The 22,964-nt window shown below is 43.1% G+C and overlaps 1 protein-coding gene across 2 annotated transcripts in view; it reads right to left on the reverse strand.

The window, feature by feature from the left end:
* Nucleotides 1-736: 736 nt before the first annotated feature.
* PDZD4 (PDZ domain containing 4) overlaps nt 737-22,964 on the reverse strand; it is a 438,899-nt gene continuing 416,671 nt past the window's right edge. For both annotated transcript variants that reach the window (XM_073600341.1, XM_073600342.1), the window contains one exon: nt 737-2,532. In XM_073600341.1, coding sequence (XP_073456442.1) covers nt 916-2,532 — 1,617 coding nt within the window. In that variant the 3' untranslated portion in view covers nt 737-915. The remainder of the gene's footprint in view (nt 2,533-22,964) is intronic.

A 22,964-nucleotide genomic window follows, 5' to 3' on the forward strand; every position in this document is an offset into this window, starting at 1 on the left:
CACGGTAACCAAAAATTGGAACTGAAGTCCACCCAGAACTGATGTTCCAGCTATTGGTGCATTGTAGTGAGTGGATTCCCCTACTGGCATCATATCTCTTGGAGTTTTCAGCTGCAAGATTTCACCAAAGTATCCATCTCTGCTCTCCCCAACTTGAAGTATGATTTCTAATGCTACAGCAGGAAGAGTTTCATCTTTTCTATGGCATTTTGTAATATAACCTGTAAAACACTGCAAAACAAAATAAAAAAAAAAAAAACCTGTGAAGAAAAAAATGTATTAAATGTTTGCCTCCCCTAGCGTCTTCCCGCACCTAGGCGAGAGTGCCATCATACTCCTTCTAACAAGATCTTTGGGAATGCCCAAATCTTTCTTGAGAAAACATGCTCATGTATTGTGTTTGAGCCTCATCTCATACGATTTATACTACTTAGCATTCCCCAGGATCTTGTCTGGAGTAGTATGACTGCACCTCATGCTGTATAGAAGCATGCAAAAAGGTGTAAGCTATTTTTTTGCCTTTGGGTTTTCTTTTTTTTGCAGCATTTTAGCATGGGAGATGCAACATTAATAAGTGAACCTTGCTTGTAATGCAAGGTCTGCTTTAATATTCTTATACAGGCTGGCTCTATTTTTTTTTCCAGTGACAGGCTCACGTTAAAAAGGAACACTCTTACAAGAACTGTAGCAGGTAGAAGGACCTGGGAATTAATGTGCTGAGACCTTGCCACTGGAATTCCATATTGATGTAAGCTGGTGGACAAGTTAGCCTTCTGACATGTACCACAAAATAATAATATCAGTTCAGGGTGGACTGATAATTTACAGGTGGAATTTGTAACAGTGTTCATAATTGGAACAAAGATAGTGATTGAGATCTGATTTGGTAAAGGGGTTCTGAGGAATGTTAGTTGCTCAGACTGTAGTGACAGAGAGCAAGGGATTGTAAACCCGCTTTCCATCAGCTGAGCGTGTTCCATGAGCCAGCATTTCTTGAATTGTGATCCAGTTGTCCAAGATCTTCTTGTTGCGTTTTTTCATAGTTTTGCGGTGGCTAAGTGCAATGATGCTCATTTCGCCCTTGCCTTCTGCACCTTGCTGCTGTTGTTGCTCACGTAGACAGTCCAGTCTGCTTTGCATCATGAATTCTCTCCTCTTTCTTTGCTCCCGAGCTCTCATTAGGTGCCTTTTTCTGTCTTCCTTGCTCCAGTAACGTCCCATTTTCATCTCACTCACAGCATCATCATCAGTTGTCATCCCACTGCGCTCCTCTTTGATTTTCATGGCTCTTGCTTTTAAAAGGCGGTCTCTTACAGGGCGTTTAGCTACATAACGTGTGCCATCACTCCTTATTTTTACTTTCCACTCCATTCTTGGTTCAGCTTGGGATTGAGTGCCTTGTGATGCTCCCATATTCTTTCCACATGTGGGATCCACATCCAGCTCGTCTAAACTTCTTGGCTGGGCCAACTGTAGGCAGCTTCGATAACGTTCCCCTCCCTGGGAGCGGTGATGTCTGCTCAGGTATGGACTACTCTCACGGCTTCCCCTTTCAAGCTCATTTCCTGGTTTTGCTCCTCTTCTTAACCTGTCTTCTGTTGGGGGCCTTCCATCGCGACACAAAGATCTAAATTTGGATGGCACTGGCTCTGGACTACCAGGGTATGAAGGTACATTTTTGCCATGTCCTCTGTTTAAATTACTATTAGAGGGAGGGCTTTCTGCTGCTTTGCAAAATGCTCCCGAAGGATCATTGTTTCTCCTCAAGGGGCTGTCCAAAGGTAACGGTGGCTCCATCATAAGAGGAGTGCTCCTGCAGCTCTCCCCAGTGTTATATGCACTGGTACTGTCCTTGTCTGATCTCTCTGGTAATTCAGTGATGTCTGGAAGCTTGGTAGAACTTTCATTGTTTGCACTACCCCCGCCTACAAAGCCATACAAACTCTCCTCCTCCTCAAGAAGCCAAGCTTTCATGCAACGTTCACGTAGTTGTTGCATCTTTTGTGCACGCAAAACATTGCGAAACTTAAATTCCAGATGTCTCAACTCCTCTTCCAGAACTGCCATTTCCCGTAGGACACTTTCATTGCGATTTACATCCAATCCGCCCTGTCGTGACGCATAGAGGAAGGCTGGTCCATTACCATTCTCCATGTGACATGTAATTTCAAGCAGTTCTCTATATCTCTCATACTCTTCATCTGTGAATCCTGCACCTGGAGGAAGAACTTCATTGTAAGGGGCTAACCCATCAGCTGCAAGCAGGGAGTCCAAACTATGATGAAATTCACGACACTGAAGAGGATGCTGGTTATCTCCTCGCAAGAAACGCAAACGACGCTGGCTGCCTGGTGTATTTGCACTGCTTGTTTGTTCGTCTCCCAAAAGGTCATGTTCCGAGCTTTCATCATTGCGAGTGCTCTCATCTGTTCGCCCAACTCCGCTATCCAGCTCTTGACTGCGACTTAGGCCTGGAGTGTGTGGAAACGTATGAGGGGATTTAGGACTTGCTTCTGCATCTTCATTCTCTACCTATAAATCAAAAACAATCCATCTTAATTCTGAGAAAAAAAACAGGAGATATCAAATACAGTACACAAAATGAATCAATTTAAGGGCTTTCCTAAAAAGGTGTTTCATGGGAAATTCTGTCTTCTTTTGACCCCTTAAAATGCAGGGGACCCTACAAGCCAATTTAAAAAAATATTGGTTACTGTGTATGCATATGACATTTTTTGTTTGTTTTACATATAGTGTGGAAGAGTAAGACCCTCTGGCAAGCTCTCATTGCCATGTATCTGCCGGGGTGATTTCCCCTATTTGTCCTACTGGTCACTGAGACAGAAAGTTAGGGCAGATCTGAAAATTTAAATTTGTCATCAAAGCAAGAGTTAAGGTAAACCTTCTAATGTAAAGAAATATTCTGGTGACAGCTGTCTGAGGGAATTCCTGTCATTTTGAGGAAACATGTCCTCATTTCCTGTTGCATGAAATCTCCTCACCAGGTCCCAGACAGTAAATACCCCGATAGGGTGTTTAATGCTTCCCTATCTACAACAAAATTTCATACACTTTATACAACTATGCTAATCAGTTATTGTTATAGCAGCCTAATTAGTTGCTAGTGTTAACCCTTTGACAGACACAGGGCCCCTGTTAATATACATGTTGATACTCCCTTGCTGATAACTTATTTACAATACACAAAAAAAAGTATTTTAGCATCTGATTATGGTACTTTGAAATAAGATTTGGCCCTGTTTCCAGAAAGACAGGTGGATGTATGCACCGTAGTGAGAAAAATTGTTCCTGCTCTTGCTCTCAATGACTTTTGAAATAGCTGCAACAATAAAAAAGAAAGGGACTGGGCCCTGGTGTAAAATGAGTGGAATTTCATGTCACAAATGCAAATGTATGGAAGGACTTCCAACATTTCTAATTTGATCAAGAAAGATGCTCCATTATGAAAGTCAAGAGCTGTTACAGCTTAGGAGTTAGGGGAGACTAATATATATGAAGTGCCCTGTGACAAGGTTAAGAGGATCCCGAGTCAGGGCCAGATTAAGAACAAACAGCGCCCTAGTCAGGGGGACAGTATTCGGCCTTTCCGTTCCACATTTGTTCTCAGTGTTGAACACTTTCAAACCATTCCTCTTAAAAGTGGTTGTAAACCTAGAATAAGGCTTACCTATAGGTAGTGGAAATATCTCCTAAACGTGCACCGTTTAGGAGATATTTGCTGTACACTACGCCGATGATGTCATCGGCGCATGCGCTGTGAAGAAAAGGCCCTCCGAGCTGTTTCTTCACTCGCTAGTGCCGTGACTGACGGCTCCCACGCACATGCGTCACACGGCTCCGGACAGTCACAGAGCCGGAGTTCAGGGCCCCGGAAGGAAGAGGGGCGAAGATGGATGAGGCCACCAGTGGAGAGAGCGCAGGCTTCGTTTGCAGGTAAGTGCCACATAAAGGGCTAGTATGTGATGCATACTAGCCCATTATGCTTTTACTTTGCAGGGGAACAAAGAGGAAGTAAAACCCATCAGGGTTTACTTCCTCTTTAAAGCTTGTCTACACTTTCCAAAATGTCTTAAATCTAAGATTCTGATCATGCACAAAATTCTCTGACATTTCCTCATATGCTGTATCACAGGCCATATGAGTTAAAATAAAACGATGGCCTTCAAATTATTCTAACTTTGAACTGATGTGCTATGACAACTTTAATTTACTTACAATTTTGAGCATCACTGTTTTTCACTGATCACAATAGCACACAATTTTGAGCCTTGAAAAATGTTATTTTTAGGTTAGCAGTTACATCTTTTTTATTTAACCTGTTTGTAATGACCTTGATGTACAAAAATGCTGTTCCAAGTTAGCTGGTGAATAATGTAAAAGTACTTTATCAGAGAACCAATGCATTTTTGTGGTCTGAAAAATGCCCCCTTCAAAAGGGCTACAACAATAGAATATACAGTATATAAAATATCTAGTTACGCAGTTACATAGTAGGTGAGGTTGAAAAAAGACACAAGTCCATCATGTCCAACTTATGTGTGTGATTATATGTCAGTATTACCTTGTTTATCCCTGTACGTTGTGGTCGTTCAGGTGCTTATCTAATAGTTTTTTTTTAATTATCGGTGTCCCCACCGCCAGTAGAAGAGAATTCCACATCCTTGCTGTTCTTACAGTAAAGAACCCTCTACGTAGTTTAAGGATAAACATCTTTGTGGCCACGTGTTTTGTTAAACTCCCTTCCGCGAAAAAGTTCCCTATTGTGCGGTCACAAGTACAGTATTTGTAAATTGAAATCACAAAGAATAGATGCACACAAAGCCAGTGTGAAACTCAGCGCTAGAACCTAGGAACTGCTGAGTAGTGTATGTAGGCCCATGAATATTGTTATTAATTATATGTAAGAACGTCAATTCTTAAAAGATGAATAAAAGATAAATGAAAGTCACTCCTAGTAAAAATGTCTAAGGCCTCTTTCACACTGAAGCGTTTTACAGGCGTTTTTGCTTCCTCTTCTGCAGCCCCAGTGTTAAAGCCTGAACGCATCTTCAGAAGGTTCAGCGCTCCTACAGCAAAAAGATTAATGCCCCGTACACACGGTCGGACTTTGTTCGGACATTCCAACAACAAAATCCATGGATTTTTTCCGACGGATGTTGGCTCAAACTTGTCTTGCATACACACGGTCACACAAAGTTGTCGGAAAATCCGATCGTTCTAAACGCGGTGACGTAAAACACGTACGTCGGGACTATAAACGGGGCAGTGGCCAATAGCTTTTATCTCTTTATTTACTCTGAGCATGCGTGGCACTTTGTGCGTCGGATTTGTGTACACACGCTTGGAATTTCCGACAACGGATTTTGTTGTCGGAAAATTTTATATCCTGCTCTCAAACTTTGTGTGTCGGAAAATCCGATGGAAAATGTGTGATGGAGCCCACACACGGTCGGAATTTCCGACAACAAGGTCCTATCACACATTTTCCGTCGGAAAATCCGACCGTGTGTATGGGGCATAAGAGTACTTAAGGTCAAGTTCTGGCCAACCCCTGATTGTAAGAAGGCTAAAATTTGAGGCACAGAGTAATTAATCTCTGGGATTGAATTGTCTGTTTTCACACCAGGCAAAGAAAGATTTACAGGTACGATAATAAGTCATTCTGGAAATAGCTTTCCTTGCTTTTAGCAGTGTGTGAATGACAGACGCAAAGACCTATCTGTCTCTTAAGACCTGGGCTTAACAGCCATGCAGTTAAAGCCAGTGACTGTGTACCAGGCTCTTCTGGGCCAGTTGGGTGCAATAAGGATTACTGGTTTCTTTTCTTGCTCTAGTTTTCAGAGTAGTCGAGGAAGAATTCACACTGGAGGAATAGCATAGATTAACCTGAACTGAATCCAGGGAATTACTTGAGCATCCAGTGCTAAAGGATCCTTGGTCCTGGCCACAAACAGAACCTGGAGAGCAGAAAATGCACATCTGGAGTCCCCCATCTCTGACATATCAGGTTGAAGATGTTGAAGTAAAGGACTCAAATCTCCTTGCTCTAGGCAGTGACAACTAAAGTAATCCGCCTTCCAATTATGCAGATATTACTGAACAATGTTTTTCTGTCAATGAGTGGATCTAGCTTACTTCCTTCAAGACTGTGTGATTCCTGGTGTCCCCGCATTGTCCGACTGCAACCTGATCAGGTGTCCCTGAAAATTAGGGGGTCCAGTGGTGTAGGGTCTTTTTGATCGTGCTGAGTTCTAAGATGTTGATGGGGAGCTTGGCTTCCTCTGTTGACCATGTTTCCTGAACTGTGAGAGATTGGAACACTTACATCTGTTTTTATCATCTTCCAGCGATATAGAAGAACTTACTTCCCCATTGCCAAGGCTGGGTTGGAAACCCACCAAGCTAGGGAGTTTTTTGCTTGGCTGAATAGGAGCATTGGCAGGTCGAGAGAGAGAGCATGTTTATTTCATGCCAACAAGATGGGTTTGAATGGAATTGGGTGAATGAAATAGCCTCAAAAGGAGGCCACCTTGAGGTCCAGAACGTCAGAGAATCTCACAGTAGGATGCTTCTTTGATCTTAAAGCAGGACTTCACTTTCTCAATCAACATTGACGATTTTTAATCCTTAAGCTGCTAGCATTAGTAAATAGATAGGAATGTATATAATGCTTGTTGGTTTGAAACTTTTTTTTTACATTTCTTCAGTTACTTTCTGGTGTCCAGGCCTAGGCAAATGATGTCATACATCCCAGAAGTCTTCAGGAGTGCAGGAGGGGTTTTCTCAGCTAAGCACACACTACTGCCTGCAAGCCTGAGTTAAGAGCAGATGAATTCCAGAAAATAAAGGCTACGTGAATCATCTGCCCTTCAGATGGCCGTGGCCAGAAATGCTAGGGGGTGATTTCTCAGCAAAATAAAGCATAGAGACATGAATGGATGGGTGAGCTTGCCTTGAATATTAAAAAATTAATTGAATAGGGTTTTTGGTTTGTGGTGCTCAGATACAGTGCAGTTCCACTTTAAACCCCAAGTGTGGGATCTGAGAGAGATCGAATTGTTTTCTGGAAAAAAAGGTTTTTGCTTGGGTTGTGTCTAGAATGAGATCCAAGTACTCCAGACAAAGGGAAGGTTGGAGAGTGGACTTTTGAGGATGATTGCCCATCCAAAAATCTGAAATATTAGAATAGTTCTGTGGACGTTTGCATAAGCTGGAAGGGGGTTATGTATTTCAGAAAAAGGTAATCTAGATACCCTATGATTTGAATGACCTAAGTTCTTAAGGGTGTAAGGAGGAGTGCAATTATTTTCGTGAATACTCTGGGAGCAGAGGAAAGACCAAATGGCAGTGCAACAAACTAGAAATCTTTGTCTCCTACTGCGAAGCGCAGAGAACACTGATGTGGTGGGTAAATGGAAATATGCAGATAGGCATCCTGGATGTGCCAGGTATTCCCTCGTTTCAGAGAGGCAATAACTGAGCTTGCCGATTACATATGAAACTTTGTAACTAAAAGGTACTTCTTTAGAGCTTTCAGGTCAAATAACCCTCTTGGGTTTTATTACCATGAACAGGCTTGAATAGAATCCTTTGAACCTGTCCTCTAGAGGTACTAGAACAACTACACCTGGACCAAGAGCTGGTACAGGGCAATCTGCAAATCTGATCATCCTTGAGCAGATTTTGGTTGGTTTGAGGGAAGAAAGAGGTGAGGGGGAAAAGTTCAGAACTGTACCCTTTTAAACCACCGATTGAACCCATGCACTGTAATTTGAAGGAGCAGAAGACCATGATAAATGGGATTTTGGAACCTACCTCGTGAAAGAAGAATCTTTCCACTGTGACATCTTTGATGAATTTGTCAAGGGTCTCATCAAAGAGACGTCCTGCTTTAAAGGGCATAAGTATAAGGCACCTTTTACAGGTAGTTTCAGCCAACCAGGCTCTGAATTACAAGATACTGAGCATGTAAACAAAAATCGGACCGGTTCTGGAGATCTGTATCATTACTTGTTTTAGGACATTAATACAAAAGTGAAAGGCAGAAGGTAATCACTGTAATTGGCGGGCCAACGAAAGTAAAGAGAATCTTTTACCACTTGCCAACCAGCTCACATAGATATATAGATATACGTCGTCAAAGTGGCACGCTCCCGCAAAACCCGATACGCTGGCTCCTTTAAGAGCCATAGCAAGCGTATCACAAATCCTTGTTCTGACAGGAGAGAAGAGAGAGATCTGCTGTTCGTAGTAATTACGAACAGTGATATGTCTCCTCCCCAGTCAGTCCCATCCCCCCACTGTAAGAAACACTCGCAAGGGAACACATTTAACTCCTTGATTGCCCCATAGTGTTAACCCCTTCCCTGCCAGTGAGATTTACACAGTCATCAGTGCATTTTTATAGCTCTGTGCGCTGTATAAATGTCAATGGTCCCAAAAATGTGTCTGATCTGTCTGCCGCTATGTCGCAGTACCGCTAAAAATCGCAGATCACCATCATTACTAGTAAAAAATAAAAATGCCATAAATCTATCCCCTATTTTGTAGACGCTATAACTTTGAGCAAGACAATCAATATATGCTTATTGCGATTTTTTTTTTTACCAAAAATATGTAAAAGAATACATATTGGACTAAACTGATAAAGAAATTTGCTTTTTAAAAACATTTTTGCGGATATGTATTATAGCGCAAAAAATAAAAACCGCAGAGGAATAAATCTATCCTCTATTTTGTAGATGCTATAACTTTGAGCAAGCCAATCAATATACGCTTATTGCGATTTTTTTTTTTTACCAAAAATATGTAAAAGAATACACATTGGCCTAAACTGATAAAGAAATTTGCTTCTTAAAAACATTTATGCAGATATGTATTATAGCGCAAAAAATAAAAAACGCAGAAGTGATCAAATACCACCAAAAGAAAGCTCTATTTGTGGGAAAGAAAGGACGTCAATTTTGTTTGGGTACGTCGTACAACTGCGCAATTGTCATTTAAAGCGACGCAGTGCTGTATCGCAAAAAAATGGCTCAGTCATTAAGGGGATAAATCTGCTCAAATTTGTTTTAGTTTTTCCTCACTGTTTTTCCTTACTGGCTATGATTGACAGCAGCTGCTGTCTTCGATAGGGAGAAGGGAGAGAACCGGGAGAGCCATGGCTCATGTGCAAATTGCTGGATTGAGATCCGGTAAGTATAAGAGGGGGCTGGGGGGGATTGCATGCAGAAGGTTTATTACCTTAATGCAACTAACTACACACATTATATATGCCCATGGTGTATCCAAATTCCCAAAGCAAGATTACAGTCTGTCTCCTTGGTGTGGGATTCAGGTACAGTTCCCAAGGTTTTATTGAGGTAGCACCAGTCCTGATGTATTACTTCTATGGTTGTATTAAAAGAGTTGATTGAAAAACCCAAAGTTAAAATAATAAACGAGTTAAGCTAAGAGTGATTTATTGTAAAAGGAGAAGTTTTCCATCGCCTTAGGACATTAGCAAAAAACTGAGGTTTCACAGAGTGGGGTAGGGTTATAAGGAGGCACCCAGTGAGCATGCCTGCAAAAGCTTTGCCAGTATCTAATCCCCTGAAGGTACTAGCCTATAACCAGGGTCTACAAATATCAAGCCTGTATCCTGTACTGTAAGATCAAGAGGTATACAGTGGGGCAAAAAAGTATTTAGTCAGCCACCAATTGTGCCAATTCTCCCACTTAAAAACATGAGAGAGGCCTGTAATTGTCATAGGTATACGTCAACTACGAGAGACAACATGTTGAAACAAATCCAGACAATCACATTGTCTGATTTTTTTAAAGAATTTATTTGCAAATTATGGTGGAAAATAAGTATTTGGTCACCTACAAACAAGCAAGATTTCTGGCTCTCACAGACCTGTATCTTCTTCTTTAAGAGGCTCCTCTGTCCTCCACTCATTACCTGTATTAATGGCACCTGTTTGAACTTGTTATCAGTATAAAAGACACCTGTCCACAACCTCAAACAGTCACACTCCAAACTCCACTATGGTGAAGACCAAAGAGCTATCGAAGGACACCAGAAACAAAATTGTAGACCTGCACCAGGCTGGGAAGACTGAATCTGCTATAGGCAAGCAGCTTGGTGTGAAGAAATCAACTACAGGAGCAATAATTAGAAAATGCTAGACATACAAGACCACTGATAATCTCCCTCGATCTGGGGCTCCACGCAAGATCTCACCCCGTGGGGTCAAAATGATCACAAGAACGGTGAGCAAAAATCCCAGAACCACATGGGGAGGGGGGGGAACGACTTAGTGAATGACCTGCAGAGAGCTGGGACCAACTTAACAAAGGCTACCATTAGTAACACACTACGCCACCTGGGACTCAGATCCTGCAGTGCCAGACGTGTCCCCCTGCTTAAGCCAGTACATGTCTGGGCCCGTCTGAGGTTTGCTAGAGAGCATTTGGATGATCCAGAAGAGGATTGGGAGAATGTCATATGGTCAGATGAAACCAAAGTAGAACTGTTTGGTAGAAACACAACTTGTCGTGTTTGGAGGAGAGAGAATGCTGAGTTGGAACCAAAGAACACCATACCTACTGTGAAGCATGGGGGTGGCAACATCATGCTTTGGGGCTGTTTATCTGCAAACGGAACAGGATGACTGATCCGTGTACATGAAAGAATGAGTGGGGCCATGTATCGTGAGATTTTGAGTGCAAACCCCCTCCCATCAGCAAGGGCATTGAAGATGAAACGTGGCTGGGTCTTTCAGCATGACAATGATCCCAAACACACCGCCTGGGCAATGAAGGAGTGGCTTCATAAGAAGCATTTCAAGGACTTGGAGTGGCTTAGCCAGTCTCCAGATCTCAACCCCATAGAAAACCTTTGGAGGGAGTTGAAAGTCCGTGTTGCCCAGCGACAGCCCCAAAACATCACTGCTCTAGAGGAGATCTGCATGGAGGAATGGGCCAACATACTAGCAATAGTGTGTGACAACCTTGTGAATGAAAATGTTTGACCTCTGTCATTGCCAAAAAGGATATATAACAAAGTATTGAGATGAACTTTTGATATTGACCAAATACTTATTTTCCACCATAATTTGCAAGTAAATTCTTTCAAAAATCAGACAATGTGATTGTCTGGATTTGTTTCCACATTTTGTCTCTCATAGTTGAGGTATACCTATGATAACAATTACAGGCCTCTCTCATCTTTTTAAGTGGGAGAACTTGCACAATTTGTGGCTGACTAAATACTTTTTTGCCCCACTGTATGCACTTGTTCGTCTACCATACAGTACCAACAAATGTATCAAATTCTACACATATTGGGATCCCTGTCCTGAAAAAGAAAGTGAAAAACATGCTACTTAATGAAGGCCCCATCTATGTAAAAAATTATGTGAAAATAATTTAGTGTGAAAAGCAGTTAAAGCCAAGTTATTGTTTTTTTTTTTTTTTTTTTATAGTTGACAGTTTTTTATTGAATTTTAGTGTTTTCAATACAAAAATATAAAACACAGTTGAGTGAAGAAAAAGAGGAGGGTAGTAGAAACAAACATCTCCGCTAGGGGCATAAATTGTCTCAATACAAACAGTTAAACACAATGTCCCGTGGCATAGTTAGCTAGATCACAACACTGCACAGCCCAGGAACGCAATATCGGAAAAGCAGTAGTAATAGATTTTTTCCTTTTCTTTTTCCTTCCCCTCCTTTTCCAGACATTCCATAAACATGTGCAGTTATGGATAAAATGCGTAGCCTGCTTTTCCAGAGGAAAAAAAAAAGAGAGGGAGGGAGAGTGGGAAAGTAAAAGGAGGAGGAGAAAGACGTGGAGAGAAGGCCCCAATGGGCTTGTCCCTCCTGGGCCCCGAGTGCACATGGTATACAGAGTGGGGGAGGGGTTTCATAGATTCAGGGTGGCTCCATCCGTTGATGCCAAGGATCCCATATCGCCAAATGTAGATCTATTCGGTCTCTCAATCTAGCCAACATGGACTCCATGACCTCCACATCCTTGATCCTGGTATAAAGGTCAGAAAGTGTTGGGGGATTACGTTGTTTCCATTGAAGGGCCACTAGACATCTAGCCGCTGTTGCTATATGTGTGGCCAATTTTTTAGCCAAACTGGGTAATTTAGGGGGGAGGCCTAATAAGAAAAATTTGGGTGAGAGAGGGATATCCACCTCAAACAGCCGATGGAGAAGCTCCCTGACCGATCACCAGTAAGGTTGAAGGACTGGGCAACTCCAGTAGATATGATATACCGTGCCCCGGTCCTGGAGACATCTCTAACAGTGATCCAAGGCCAATGGATATATAGCGTGTAGGCGAGATGGTGTTAGATACCAGTAAAAGAGCACCTTTTACTGACATTTCCTCTCCCATTTGATCCTCCCATCTACGCATATATCTACGTTTCCCCTGAGAGACCATATCATAGGAATGTAAAAGTTTATATATGTCTGAGGTCAGTCCTTTTTGGGTGGGGCCAGATAGGATTAGGCATTCAAATATGGGTGGCTTGGAGAATTGGAGGGTTGGGGTGAAGGTAACTGCGTAGTGCCAAATCTGGAGGTAGCCAAAGATGGCATTACGGGGGAGGTCATGCTTAGTTCTGAGTTTGTCAAAGGGTAGTAGGACCCTCAACACTGGGTTCACCAGGTGTCCATTGTGAAAAAGATTCCTCTGTAGCCATGGAGCTATCATCTGGGAGGTTAAGCTGTCTGGCAGTTTAGGGTGGTAGTGGAAAGCCATGAGTAGGGAGGCCTCAGATTGAAGGGGAGTCTTGCGGTTTAGTTGTCTCCAAATGGTTCTTAACAAGTTCATAGTATGTAGTAAGGAGGTTGAAGGGACATCAACATTGGAGTTCCACAATAGGTTGTTTGGGTGGATGGGAGCCATCCATAATTTGTCTATTTGGGTCCACCGATTATAAGCCGGGAGGGTAACCCAGGATGCAACAGCTCTTAATTGGGCAGCCTGGTAGTAACGGTGGAGGTGTGGAAAGGCCAAACCCCCCATCTTTGCGGAAGGCAAACATGATGGTACGGGCTAGCCAAGTTATTGTTTAGTGAATTGGTGCACAGCAAAACCTCAAAGTTTGGTTACAAAAGTTTTGAATACCATGGGACATTAAAGAGTTAATGACCACAAAAAAAAAATTGCTGATTAAGACCCTCTCTGTATTTATTTCTGAAGAAATTGGAGGTAGCCAGGTGTAAACTCCCAGCCGCCCATAGAGCAGAGTGGGCTCTGCCCATGTCTGCTCTGCCGAAACTGAACAGACAGGGATGTGTCATCCACCTGCTCTCCTCCAATGAGCAGGTAATCAACTCACAGACCCCTACTGATCGGAGCAGAGTCCACCCCGTGTGAAAGGGACCTTAATGTAAACTGAACTGTACCTTAAACTGTATACTTACCTATATTGGTATTTTAAATAAACACTAATAACAAACTGCATCTTTTCTCACTAAATTTAACACATTAATACAACTTAAAGGAGAATTCCAGCCTGAGCTCATTTGGCTGGGCTTCTCCTATGGGTCACAGGAGTGCAATTCATTTTGCACTCCTGTGACCCGTTTTCTGAAGTCCGCTCTCTGCTGAAATCATAGGAATCAGTCCAGGCACCGTGTCATTACGACAATAAAGTCTGGCTCTGCCAGGTGCCTGGGCTGATACCCATCTCAGCCTCTCAGCGAGTCGCTAAAAGCCTGAGATGGCTGCTCCCCACCCCTCCACAGCTCAGCTCTCCAGTAAGCGCAGGGGCAGAGCGGAGAGCTGCTGACTGACAGGCAGCAGCTCTCTGCTCGGTGAGCTGTGAGATCCAAGCCATCGGCGGTGTTCAATTGATCGGCTCTCAGTACAGAGGCGGCGGTCCCATGCTGCATTCACCTAGGTAAGTATGATGGAGAACATAAAAGAAGTATGGGTTTTTTTAAAGTTGGAAATATTTAAATTATAGTGTGTGTATGACTGTGTAAGTGACATTAGAATGTAAGCTTCTCTGGTGCAGAGACTGATGTAAATGACTTATGGTGGCCGTACACTAGACGAAAAATCGTTTTTCGTCTAGTTAATGGGCACAATTTGAAAATTGGTTGTGACATTTTTGAGCTGAAAAATCAACGTTAAAGATTGGAAAATTTCGGCCGAACGAACGATAAATTGGAAGGTTAATGTGAAACACAATGTGAAAAGGGCCCATCTCGCCCGAACAGTTTGCACCGGGCATATGTGACAAAGCGAACGAAAAATGTATTACTTTATGTCAGTCGAATGATTTATCGGTCAAATGATGGTCATTACATGATGGCAAAATCGTTTGCTCTCACGATCATGTGTGTGTTTTTCGAAAACTTGTTCAAACGATTTTTCGACAGGTGTATGGCTATCATTAGTGTTTCTGCCTACAGAACTGTCAAAACTCTACATATACAGTTGTGCTCATAAGTTTACATACTTATATACACAGAATTTATGATTTCTTAGCCATTTTTCAGAAAATATGAATAACACACAAATTTTTCACTCATAGTTAGTGTTTGGCTGAAGCCATTTATTATTAATCAACTGTGTTTACTATTTTTAAATCATAATGGCAACAGAAACTACCCAAATTACCCTGACCAAACGTTTACATACCCTGGTGATTTTGGCCTGATAACATGCACACAAGTTGACACAAAGTGGTTTGAATGGCTATTAAAGGTAACCATCCTCACCTGTGATCTGTTTGCCTGTAATTAGTGTGTGTATAAAAGGTCAATGTGTTTCTGGACTCCTGACAGACCCTTGCATCTTTCATCCACTGCTGCACTGATGTTTCTGGATTCTGAGTCATTGGGAAAGCAAAAGACTTGTCAAAGGATCTGCGGGAAAAGGTAGTTGAATTGTATAAAACAGGAAAGGGATATAAAAAGTTATCTAAGGAATTGAGAATGCCAGTCAGCAGTGTTCAAACTCTAATTAAGAAGTTGAAAATGAGGGGTTCTGTTGAAATCAAACCACGGTCAGGTAGACCAACTAAGATTTCGACCACAACTTCCAGGAAAATTGTTCGGATGCAAAGAAAAACCCACAAATAACTTCAGGTGAAATACAGGACTCTCTGAAAACATGTGGTGTGGCTGTTTTAAAGATGCACAATAAGGAGGCACTTGAAAAAAGATGGGCTGCATGGTCGAGTCGCCAGAAGAAAGTCATTACTACGCAAATGACACAAAGTATCCGGCAAACAACACAGGAGACAAGCCTCAAACCTTCTGGCACAAAGTCATCTGGAGTGATGAAACCAAAATTTAGCTTTTTGGCACAACCGTAAAGGCTAGATTTGGAGAGGAGTCAACAAGGCCTATGATGAAAGGTACGGAGGTGGATCGCTGATGTTTTGGAGATGTGTGAGGTAAAAAGGCACAGGAAATTTGGTCAAAATTGTTGGCAAGATGAATGCGGTATGTTATCAAAAAATACTGGAGGAACATTTGCATTCATCAACCAGGAAGCTGAGCATGGGACGTACTTGGACATTTCAACATGACTAAGATCCAAAACAAAAAGGCCAAGTTGACCTGTCATTGGCTACAGCAGAATAAAGTGAAGATTCTGGAGTAGCCATCTCAGTCTCCTGACCTCAATATCATTGAGCCACTCTGGGGAGATCTCAAACCTGCAGTTCATGCAAGACAGCCCAAGAATTGACAAGAACTGGAGGCTTTTGCCAAGAGGAATGGGCAGCTTTACCATCTGAGAAGATAAAGAGCCTCATCCACAAATACCACAAAAGACTTCAAGCTATCATTGATGTTAAAGGGGGCAATACATGGTATTAAGAACTGGGGTATGTAAACTTTTGATCAGGGTCATTTGGGTAGTTTCTGTTGCTATTACGATTTAGAAAATTAAGTACTGTCCATGATACACAGTTGATTGATAATAAATGGCTTCAGCCAAACACTAACCATAAGTGAAAGAAAAGTTTTTGTGTTATCATTCATACTCTCTTAAAAATGGCCAAGAAATCATAAATTCAGCCAGGGTATGTAAACTTATGAGCACAACTGTATATAACAGTATGCAACCATTGGACATAAGACTATACAGTGCCTTGAAAAAAGTATTCATACCCCTTGAAATTATCCACATTTTGTCATGTTACAACCAAAAATCAAGTGGAAGGAAAATGATAAATGTTTTTCAAAATTTTGAATATCTGAAAAGTGTGGGGTGCATTTTTATTCAGCCCCCTTACTCCGATACCCCTAATTAAAATCTAATGGTACAAATTGCCTTCAGAAGTCACCTAATTAGTAAATAGAGTCCACCTGTTTGCAATTCAATCTCAGTATAAATACAGCTGTTCTGTGAAGCCCTCAGAGGTTTGTTAGATAACCTTAGTGAACAAACAGCTTAATGAAGGCCAAGGAACATACCAGACATGTCAGGGATAAAGTTGTGGAGAAGTTTAAAGCAGGGTTAGGTTATAAAAAAAAAAAAAAAAATCCCAAGCTTTGAACATCTCACAGAGCACTGTTCAATCCATCATCCGAAAATGGAAAGAGTATGGCAAAACTGCAAACCTACCAAGACATGACCGTCCACCTAAACTGACACGCCGAGCAAGGAGAGCATTATTCAGAGAAGCAGCCAAGAGGTCCTCTGGAGGAGCTGCAATTTTGCACTCCATAAATCTGGCCTTTATGGAAGAGTGTCAAGAAGAAAGCCATTGTTTGAAAGAAAGCCATAAGAAGTCCCGTTTGCAGTTTGCGAGAAGCCATGTGGGGGACACAGCAAACCAAACCTGTGAAAGATGGTGCTCTGGTCAGATGAGACCAAAAATAGGATTTTTATAACAGCTTACCTGTAAAATTCTTTTCTTGGAGTACATCATGGGACACAGAGATTTAAGTAATTACTTAATGGGTTATGGGCCACCTTCAAGTGTGGATACTGGTATACCCAATACAGGAAGTTGACTCCCCTATATAACCCCTCCTCCTTCCAGGAGTACCCCAGTTTTTGTAGCCAAGCAATATATTTAAACCCCATAAAAAGAGGGGAGGGATCTCTGTGTCCCATGATGTACTCCAAGAAAAGGATTTTACAGGTAAGCCGTTAAATAAAAATCCTATTTTCTTTATCGTACATCATGGGACACAGATTACTTAATGGGACGTCCCATAGCAATGCTACTTGAGGGGAGGGAGACACAACCCGTAGGGCACCCCCAGATCTGAGGACTTATACTGCTGCCTGCAGCACACTGCGCACGAAGGTGATATCCTCATTCCTCCTTACATCCACTTGATAAAATGTTGTAAATGTATGCACCGAAGACCAAGTTGCGGCCTTGCAGATCTGAGTTATGGAGGTCTGGTGACGTACTGCCCAAGAAGCACTAACCACTCTGGTAGAGTGCGCCTTGACTTGAAAAGGAGGAATCTTACCCTTTAAATCATAAGTTTGAATAATAACTTGCCGAATCCACTTAGCGACAGTGGATTTCGACGCTGCCTGTCCTTTCTTAGGACCTTCTGGCAGAATAAATAAGACATTAGACTTATGAATCTGAGCACTTGCCTTTAAATAGATTTTCATTGCTCTCACCACATCAAGACAATGTAGTGACTTTTCTTCCCTGGAACATGGTTTTGGCAATGCCAATTCCGAAATCCTGCTTGCTGAGGATATAGCAACCAAAAATACCAGCTTCCTTGTCGAAAGGACTAAAGGAATATGCTGTATCGGTTCAAATGGCTGTTTTTTTAACACAAACAAAACTAAATTCAAGTCCCAAGGACTCAAGGGTGTTTTAACCGGTGGATTATTCTGCATCACCCCTTGCATAAAACCCTGGACTAAAGAACTAAAGAATGCGTAGCAAGCGGTCTTTGAAATAAAATTGATAAGGCTGAGACTTGGCCCTTAATAGTACTCAGGGCCAATTTCATCTCTACACCTAATTGTAGAAAGGCAAGAATTCTGACTATGATATATCTCCGAGGGTGCCAACCCTTGGATTCACACCAGTAAACATAAGCCTTCCAAACCCTATAATATATAGTTCTGGAAGCTGGCTTTCTTGCATTAACCAAAGTTGAAATGACTGACCTGGAAAGCCCACGTTTCTTCAGAATGTGGGTTTCAATAGCCAGGCCATTCAATTTAGCGTTTGTAAAGTAGGATGGAATATCGGCCCCTGTGAAAGCAGGTCTGGCCTTAGTGGGAGGGGCCATGGATCCTCCACTGCTATCTTTACGATTTCTGCGTACCATGATCTTCTGGGCCATGTTGGTGCTACCAGAATTACCGGCTTTCTTTCCAGCTTGATCCTGCAAAGAAGTCGGGGAAGCAACTGAACAGGAGGGAATGCATAGATCAGCGAGAAATGATCCCACGGGGCCCCCAAACGCATCTGTTTCGAATGCGAATGGATCCCTTGTCCTGGACACAAAGTTGACTAACTTCATTTTGAATCTGGACGCTAGAAGATCTATGTCCGGAGTCCCCCATCTTTGGCAAACCGCCCAAAAAATGTCGGGGTGAAGAGACCATTCCCCTGGGAATAACTGCTGGCAACTTAAGCAGTCCTCCTGCCAATTATCTACTCCCGGGATGAAAACTGCCGATAGGCATGGGACATTCTTTTCTGCCCAAGTTAGAATATGGTACACCTCTCTCTGAGCTGAGAGACACTCTTGGTGCCCCCTTGGTGATTGATATAGGCCACAACGGGTGGCAAATTCTTTAACCTGGAGGTCCAGGTTTTCAAAGCCAGACACGCTGCCCAAATCTCTAGGATGTTGATGGGCAGGGTTCTTTCAGATCTCAACCACTGTCCCTGGACAGTAGTTTCCTCTAGTACTGCTCCCCAGCCTGAGAGGCTGGCATCTGTCGTTACCACTTTCCAGATAACTGGTCTGATGGATTTTCCTTTCAGCAGATTCTGGGTTAGTAACCACCAGCTGAGGCTTTGGGACACACTTGGGGATAGCCGCATTGGCAAGTCCAAAGCTTGCGTTGTTTTGTTCCAAGCAGACAGGATACTGTTTTGCAATAGTCCTGAATGGAACTGTGCATAGGGAACTGCTTAGAATGAAGCTACCATCTTTCCTAACAACCTCATGCAAAGGTGAATTGAGGGATTTCTTTTTGACCTGACCATCCGTACCAGCTCTTTGCTGGAGGCAAAAACACCCTTTTCTGGGCTGTGTCTATGATCAGGCCCAAATAATCCAGCTTTCTTAGCGGTTTTAAGGAAGATTTCTCTAGGTTGAGAATCCAACCCAGACTTTTCAGGTAACTGGTCGTAATGCGTACACTTTGCTCCAAGCGAGCCACTGACTGGTCTATTAACAATAGATCGTCTAGGTACGCCAAGACTGTTATGCCCTGTGCCCTTAGCCTGGCTAGAGGTGGGGCCAGTACTTTTGTGAATACACTGGGGTGGCTAGCCCAAAGAGCAAGGCTACGAACTGGAAGTGCTGTTGTTCTACTTCGAAGCGCAGGAACCTCTGGTGAGCAGGGAATATAGGGACATGTAGATATGCATCTCTGATGTCGATGGATGCCAGAAGTTCTCCTCCTTGTAGGATGGAAACTACTGACTTGATTGACTCCATACGAAAGGAGCGGATCTTCAGGAACTGATTTAGATTCCTTAGATCTAGAATGGGTCTGACACCCCCATTTGGCTTTGGTACCGTAAACAGGTTTAAATAAAACCCCAAACCTTGCTCTTGTGTGGGAATCTGTATGATCACCCCCTGAGCCAATAATCGGTCTAGTGCCTGAAACAGAGATAGTTTTTTAACCTGGATCTTTGGGAACGTTTGATCTCAGAAAACGAGATGGTGGAAAGTCCTGGAATTCTAGTTTGTATCCTGGAGAGACCTATATCAATCACCAAGGGGGCACCAAGAGTCTCTCAGCTCAAAGAGAGGTGAACCATATTCTAAACTTGGGCAGAAAAAAATGTCCCATGCCTATCGTCAGTTTTCATCCCGGGAGTAGAGAATTGGCAGGAGGACTACTTAATTCGCCAGCAGTTATTCCCAGGGGAATGGTCTCTTCACCCTGACTTTTTTGGGCGGTTTGCCAAAGATGGGGGACTCCGGACGTAGATCTTCTAGCATCCAGAGTCAAAATGAAGTTAGTCAACTTTGTGTCCAGGACAAGGGATCCATTCGCATGTGGAACGGATGCGTTTGGGGGCCCCGTGGGATCAGTTCTCGCTGATCTGTCCTGAATTTTCCTTTTCCAGACTTCTGAGTATATATTTGGCGAGGGGGAAATGCTTATTCTTGATGAGGCCTTAGTGTCCTGCTTTGCAGATTTGCAGCCCCAGGTCTTCTTTTGTGCCTGGGACTGACCCTGAGGTTTTCCTCTAAAGTCTGACGGCAGAGGCCGTCGCCACTGCCTAGAGGTGGATGCCCCTGGAGCAGGAAAAAAAATCAGTTTAAATGAAGGATGTTTATACTTTCCTTTGACTGGCAAGAGAGTACTCTTTCCACTAGAAATTGTCTGGATGTATTTATCCAAATCATCGCCAAATAGTCGCTCCCCATGAAAAGGGAAACTAGTCAGAAGCTTTTTACGTGTTTCGGCTGTCCAATTCTTTAACCAAAGGGTTCTACACATGTGTATTAGCACAAGCGCAAGACGGGACACCTGGTGAATAGTATCTTTCATAGTGTCTATAGCAAAACATAACGCCTTTGGTAGTTTGGCCAACACCCGGGCCTGTTGTGTAGGGACCTCTTTAAGAGCATCTGTAAACTGGTCCTTTAAGGACTGACAGATGCCTATTGCGGCGACTGCAGGTTGAGTAACAGTTCCTGCCAAGGAAAAAGAGGATTTTAACAAGAATTCCAACTTTTTATCTGTTGGATCTTTAAGCATTTGCGCAGTGCCAACTGGACAAGTCAAACTTTTATTCACACTGGAAATCGCAGCATCAACTGCTGGAACTTTCCATCTTTTGGTGACTTTTTCCTCCATGGAATAGAGTACTGAGAATCTCTTTGGAGGGAGAAAATGCTTATCCAGATGATCCCATTCGGTATAAATAAGCTTCTCTAATGAGTGGATAGGAAACGCATGCATAGGTTGTGAAGGTTTCAAAGAACCCAAGGAAGAAACCGAACTTTCAGCTGGCTCTGTTATGGGTAGCATGAAAGTGGAGCGAACCATCTTTGTAAGGATCTGTACCTCAGATTGTGAAGCTGAATCATCAGCTGTTTCCTCCCCAGAGGAATGATCGGTTTGCTCTTCCTCGCGATCATCTGAGGGTAATACCTCATCCTGTCCGCACTGTTCCCTTAGTAAAGGGTTTGAAGTGGGAGAGAGGGATCTAGCACGCTTCCTATCCCCCTGAATGGAGGATGCGATTAAAGCCTCTAATCTTCCTTCTAAGCCTTGCAAGGCAGAGGTAAATGCGTCTTCAGTCACGTATACCGGAGCTGAAGTGTGAAAAGCAGTTGCACCACCAATCGGTTCCAAAGACGCACCCTGGCTTGCCATGTCAGGTATCTCCGAAGAGGATGACAGTGGGGAGGCATAACTGGAGTTTCCAAGCGCCTGGGGGTGGATTTTTTTGGTGCCTTAGTAGTAACCCTGGAAGCCATAGTGCAAAGCACAAAAGCAGAGGCACTCTAACAATACTGCAATAGTAAGAAAAAAAGCAATGGTAACACATTAAACTGATGCTAAACAATACTGTCTTTTTCCTGTACTGAAAATTCCTGTGTACACCTCTCACATGCTTCAGCATTCCTGTGTCCCGTGGCAGCTCTCCTCCTATGTGTGTAGACACAAAGTGATAATTGTCAGCTCTTTTATCATCCCCCCCTTCTCAGGTGTGAACCCGATTGCCTGTGCGCTGTGTGCTTCACAGGACGCTGAGTCCGCACATGGCGCCATCCGCTGTAGCCATGCCCCTTTTTCTCAGCCTGCCCTCCTCCTCCTTCAAGTATAGCTTGCGTGCACGGCATGCTACAGGTCTGACACAGACCAGGAAGGAGAAAGGCTGCAGCCGCCATGCGGCTTCTATGAGAGAAAACACGGCTTTAATAAAAAACACAAGTAAATGTCTTTATAAAGCGGCCCTGCACCCCTCGATGTTGGGGGGGGGGGGTGGGAGCGGCGTGCGGCGTTTGGGGGGGATGTAGTGGGAGATGAGGGGGGGTTTCTTTAGCAGTCTGAGGCTAAACATAAGTGTGCTGTTTTCACTGGGAATTGTCACACTGCCCACTGCTGTTTTCTTGTACCTTCACAATTGTACCAGCCACTCAGTTTCCCCAATTGGGGGGAGAGGACTAAGACCCCCCCCAACTGCCAGGACACACGCTGTTTGTAGCACAGATAGAAAGGGTATAGTAACTCCCTCTAGATGGGCTTTTAAGGCATTACAGTGTAATATGAAAGAAAAGTCATGGGTGGACTTTGCAGTTCCTATGCTTTCCTGATACCTTTTCCTAGCTGCAGGATACTGTTGTAAACAGACAGATCCAAACTTCACCCATCACGGCCGGCAGCGTGGTTAAACTTTCAAAGACTGGGGCCCTTTAATAGGGGTTCCACTCCTTTGGACCTTGTAAAGCACCCTTCAGGGCAACTTTAGGTAATGTAGCAAGACCAAAAAGAGTCTTAGTTCCTAGGGTCCAGCCCTCAAAAAGGAGCATTACAGGCAAAACCTCGTTCTTCTATGCGAGGCCCGGGTACCATCCTGGAGCCACAGTGGCGGGATGGATCCAGTTGTGGAGGCTTTTTGAATCCAGCATGGATCCCTCCTGGGCCTCTTTAGAGCACATCTTCACTCGTGCCAACACCTTTAGACACTCAATCCAATACAGAAAAAATTACGCTGCGCTAAAGTGTAATATGTCAAACGATAAATATAACATAAAATATATACCCAAAATATCATAAAAAGATATT

Source organism: Aquarana catesbeiana, linkage group LG09 (genome assembly GCF_042186555.1).
Source record: "Aquarana catesbeiana isolate 2022-GZ linkage group LG09, ASM4218655v1, whole genome shotgun sequence".
NCBI lineage: Eukaryota > Metazoa > Chordata > Amphibia > Anura > Ranidae > Aquarana > Aquarana catesbeiana.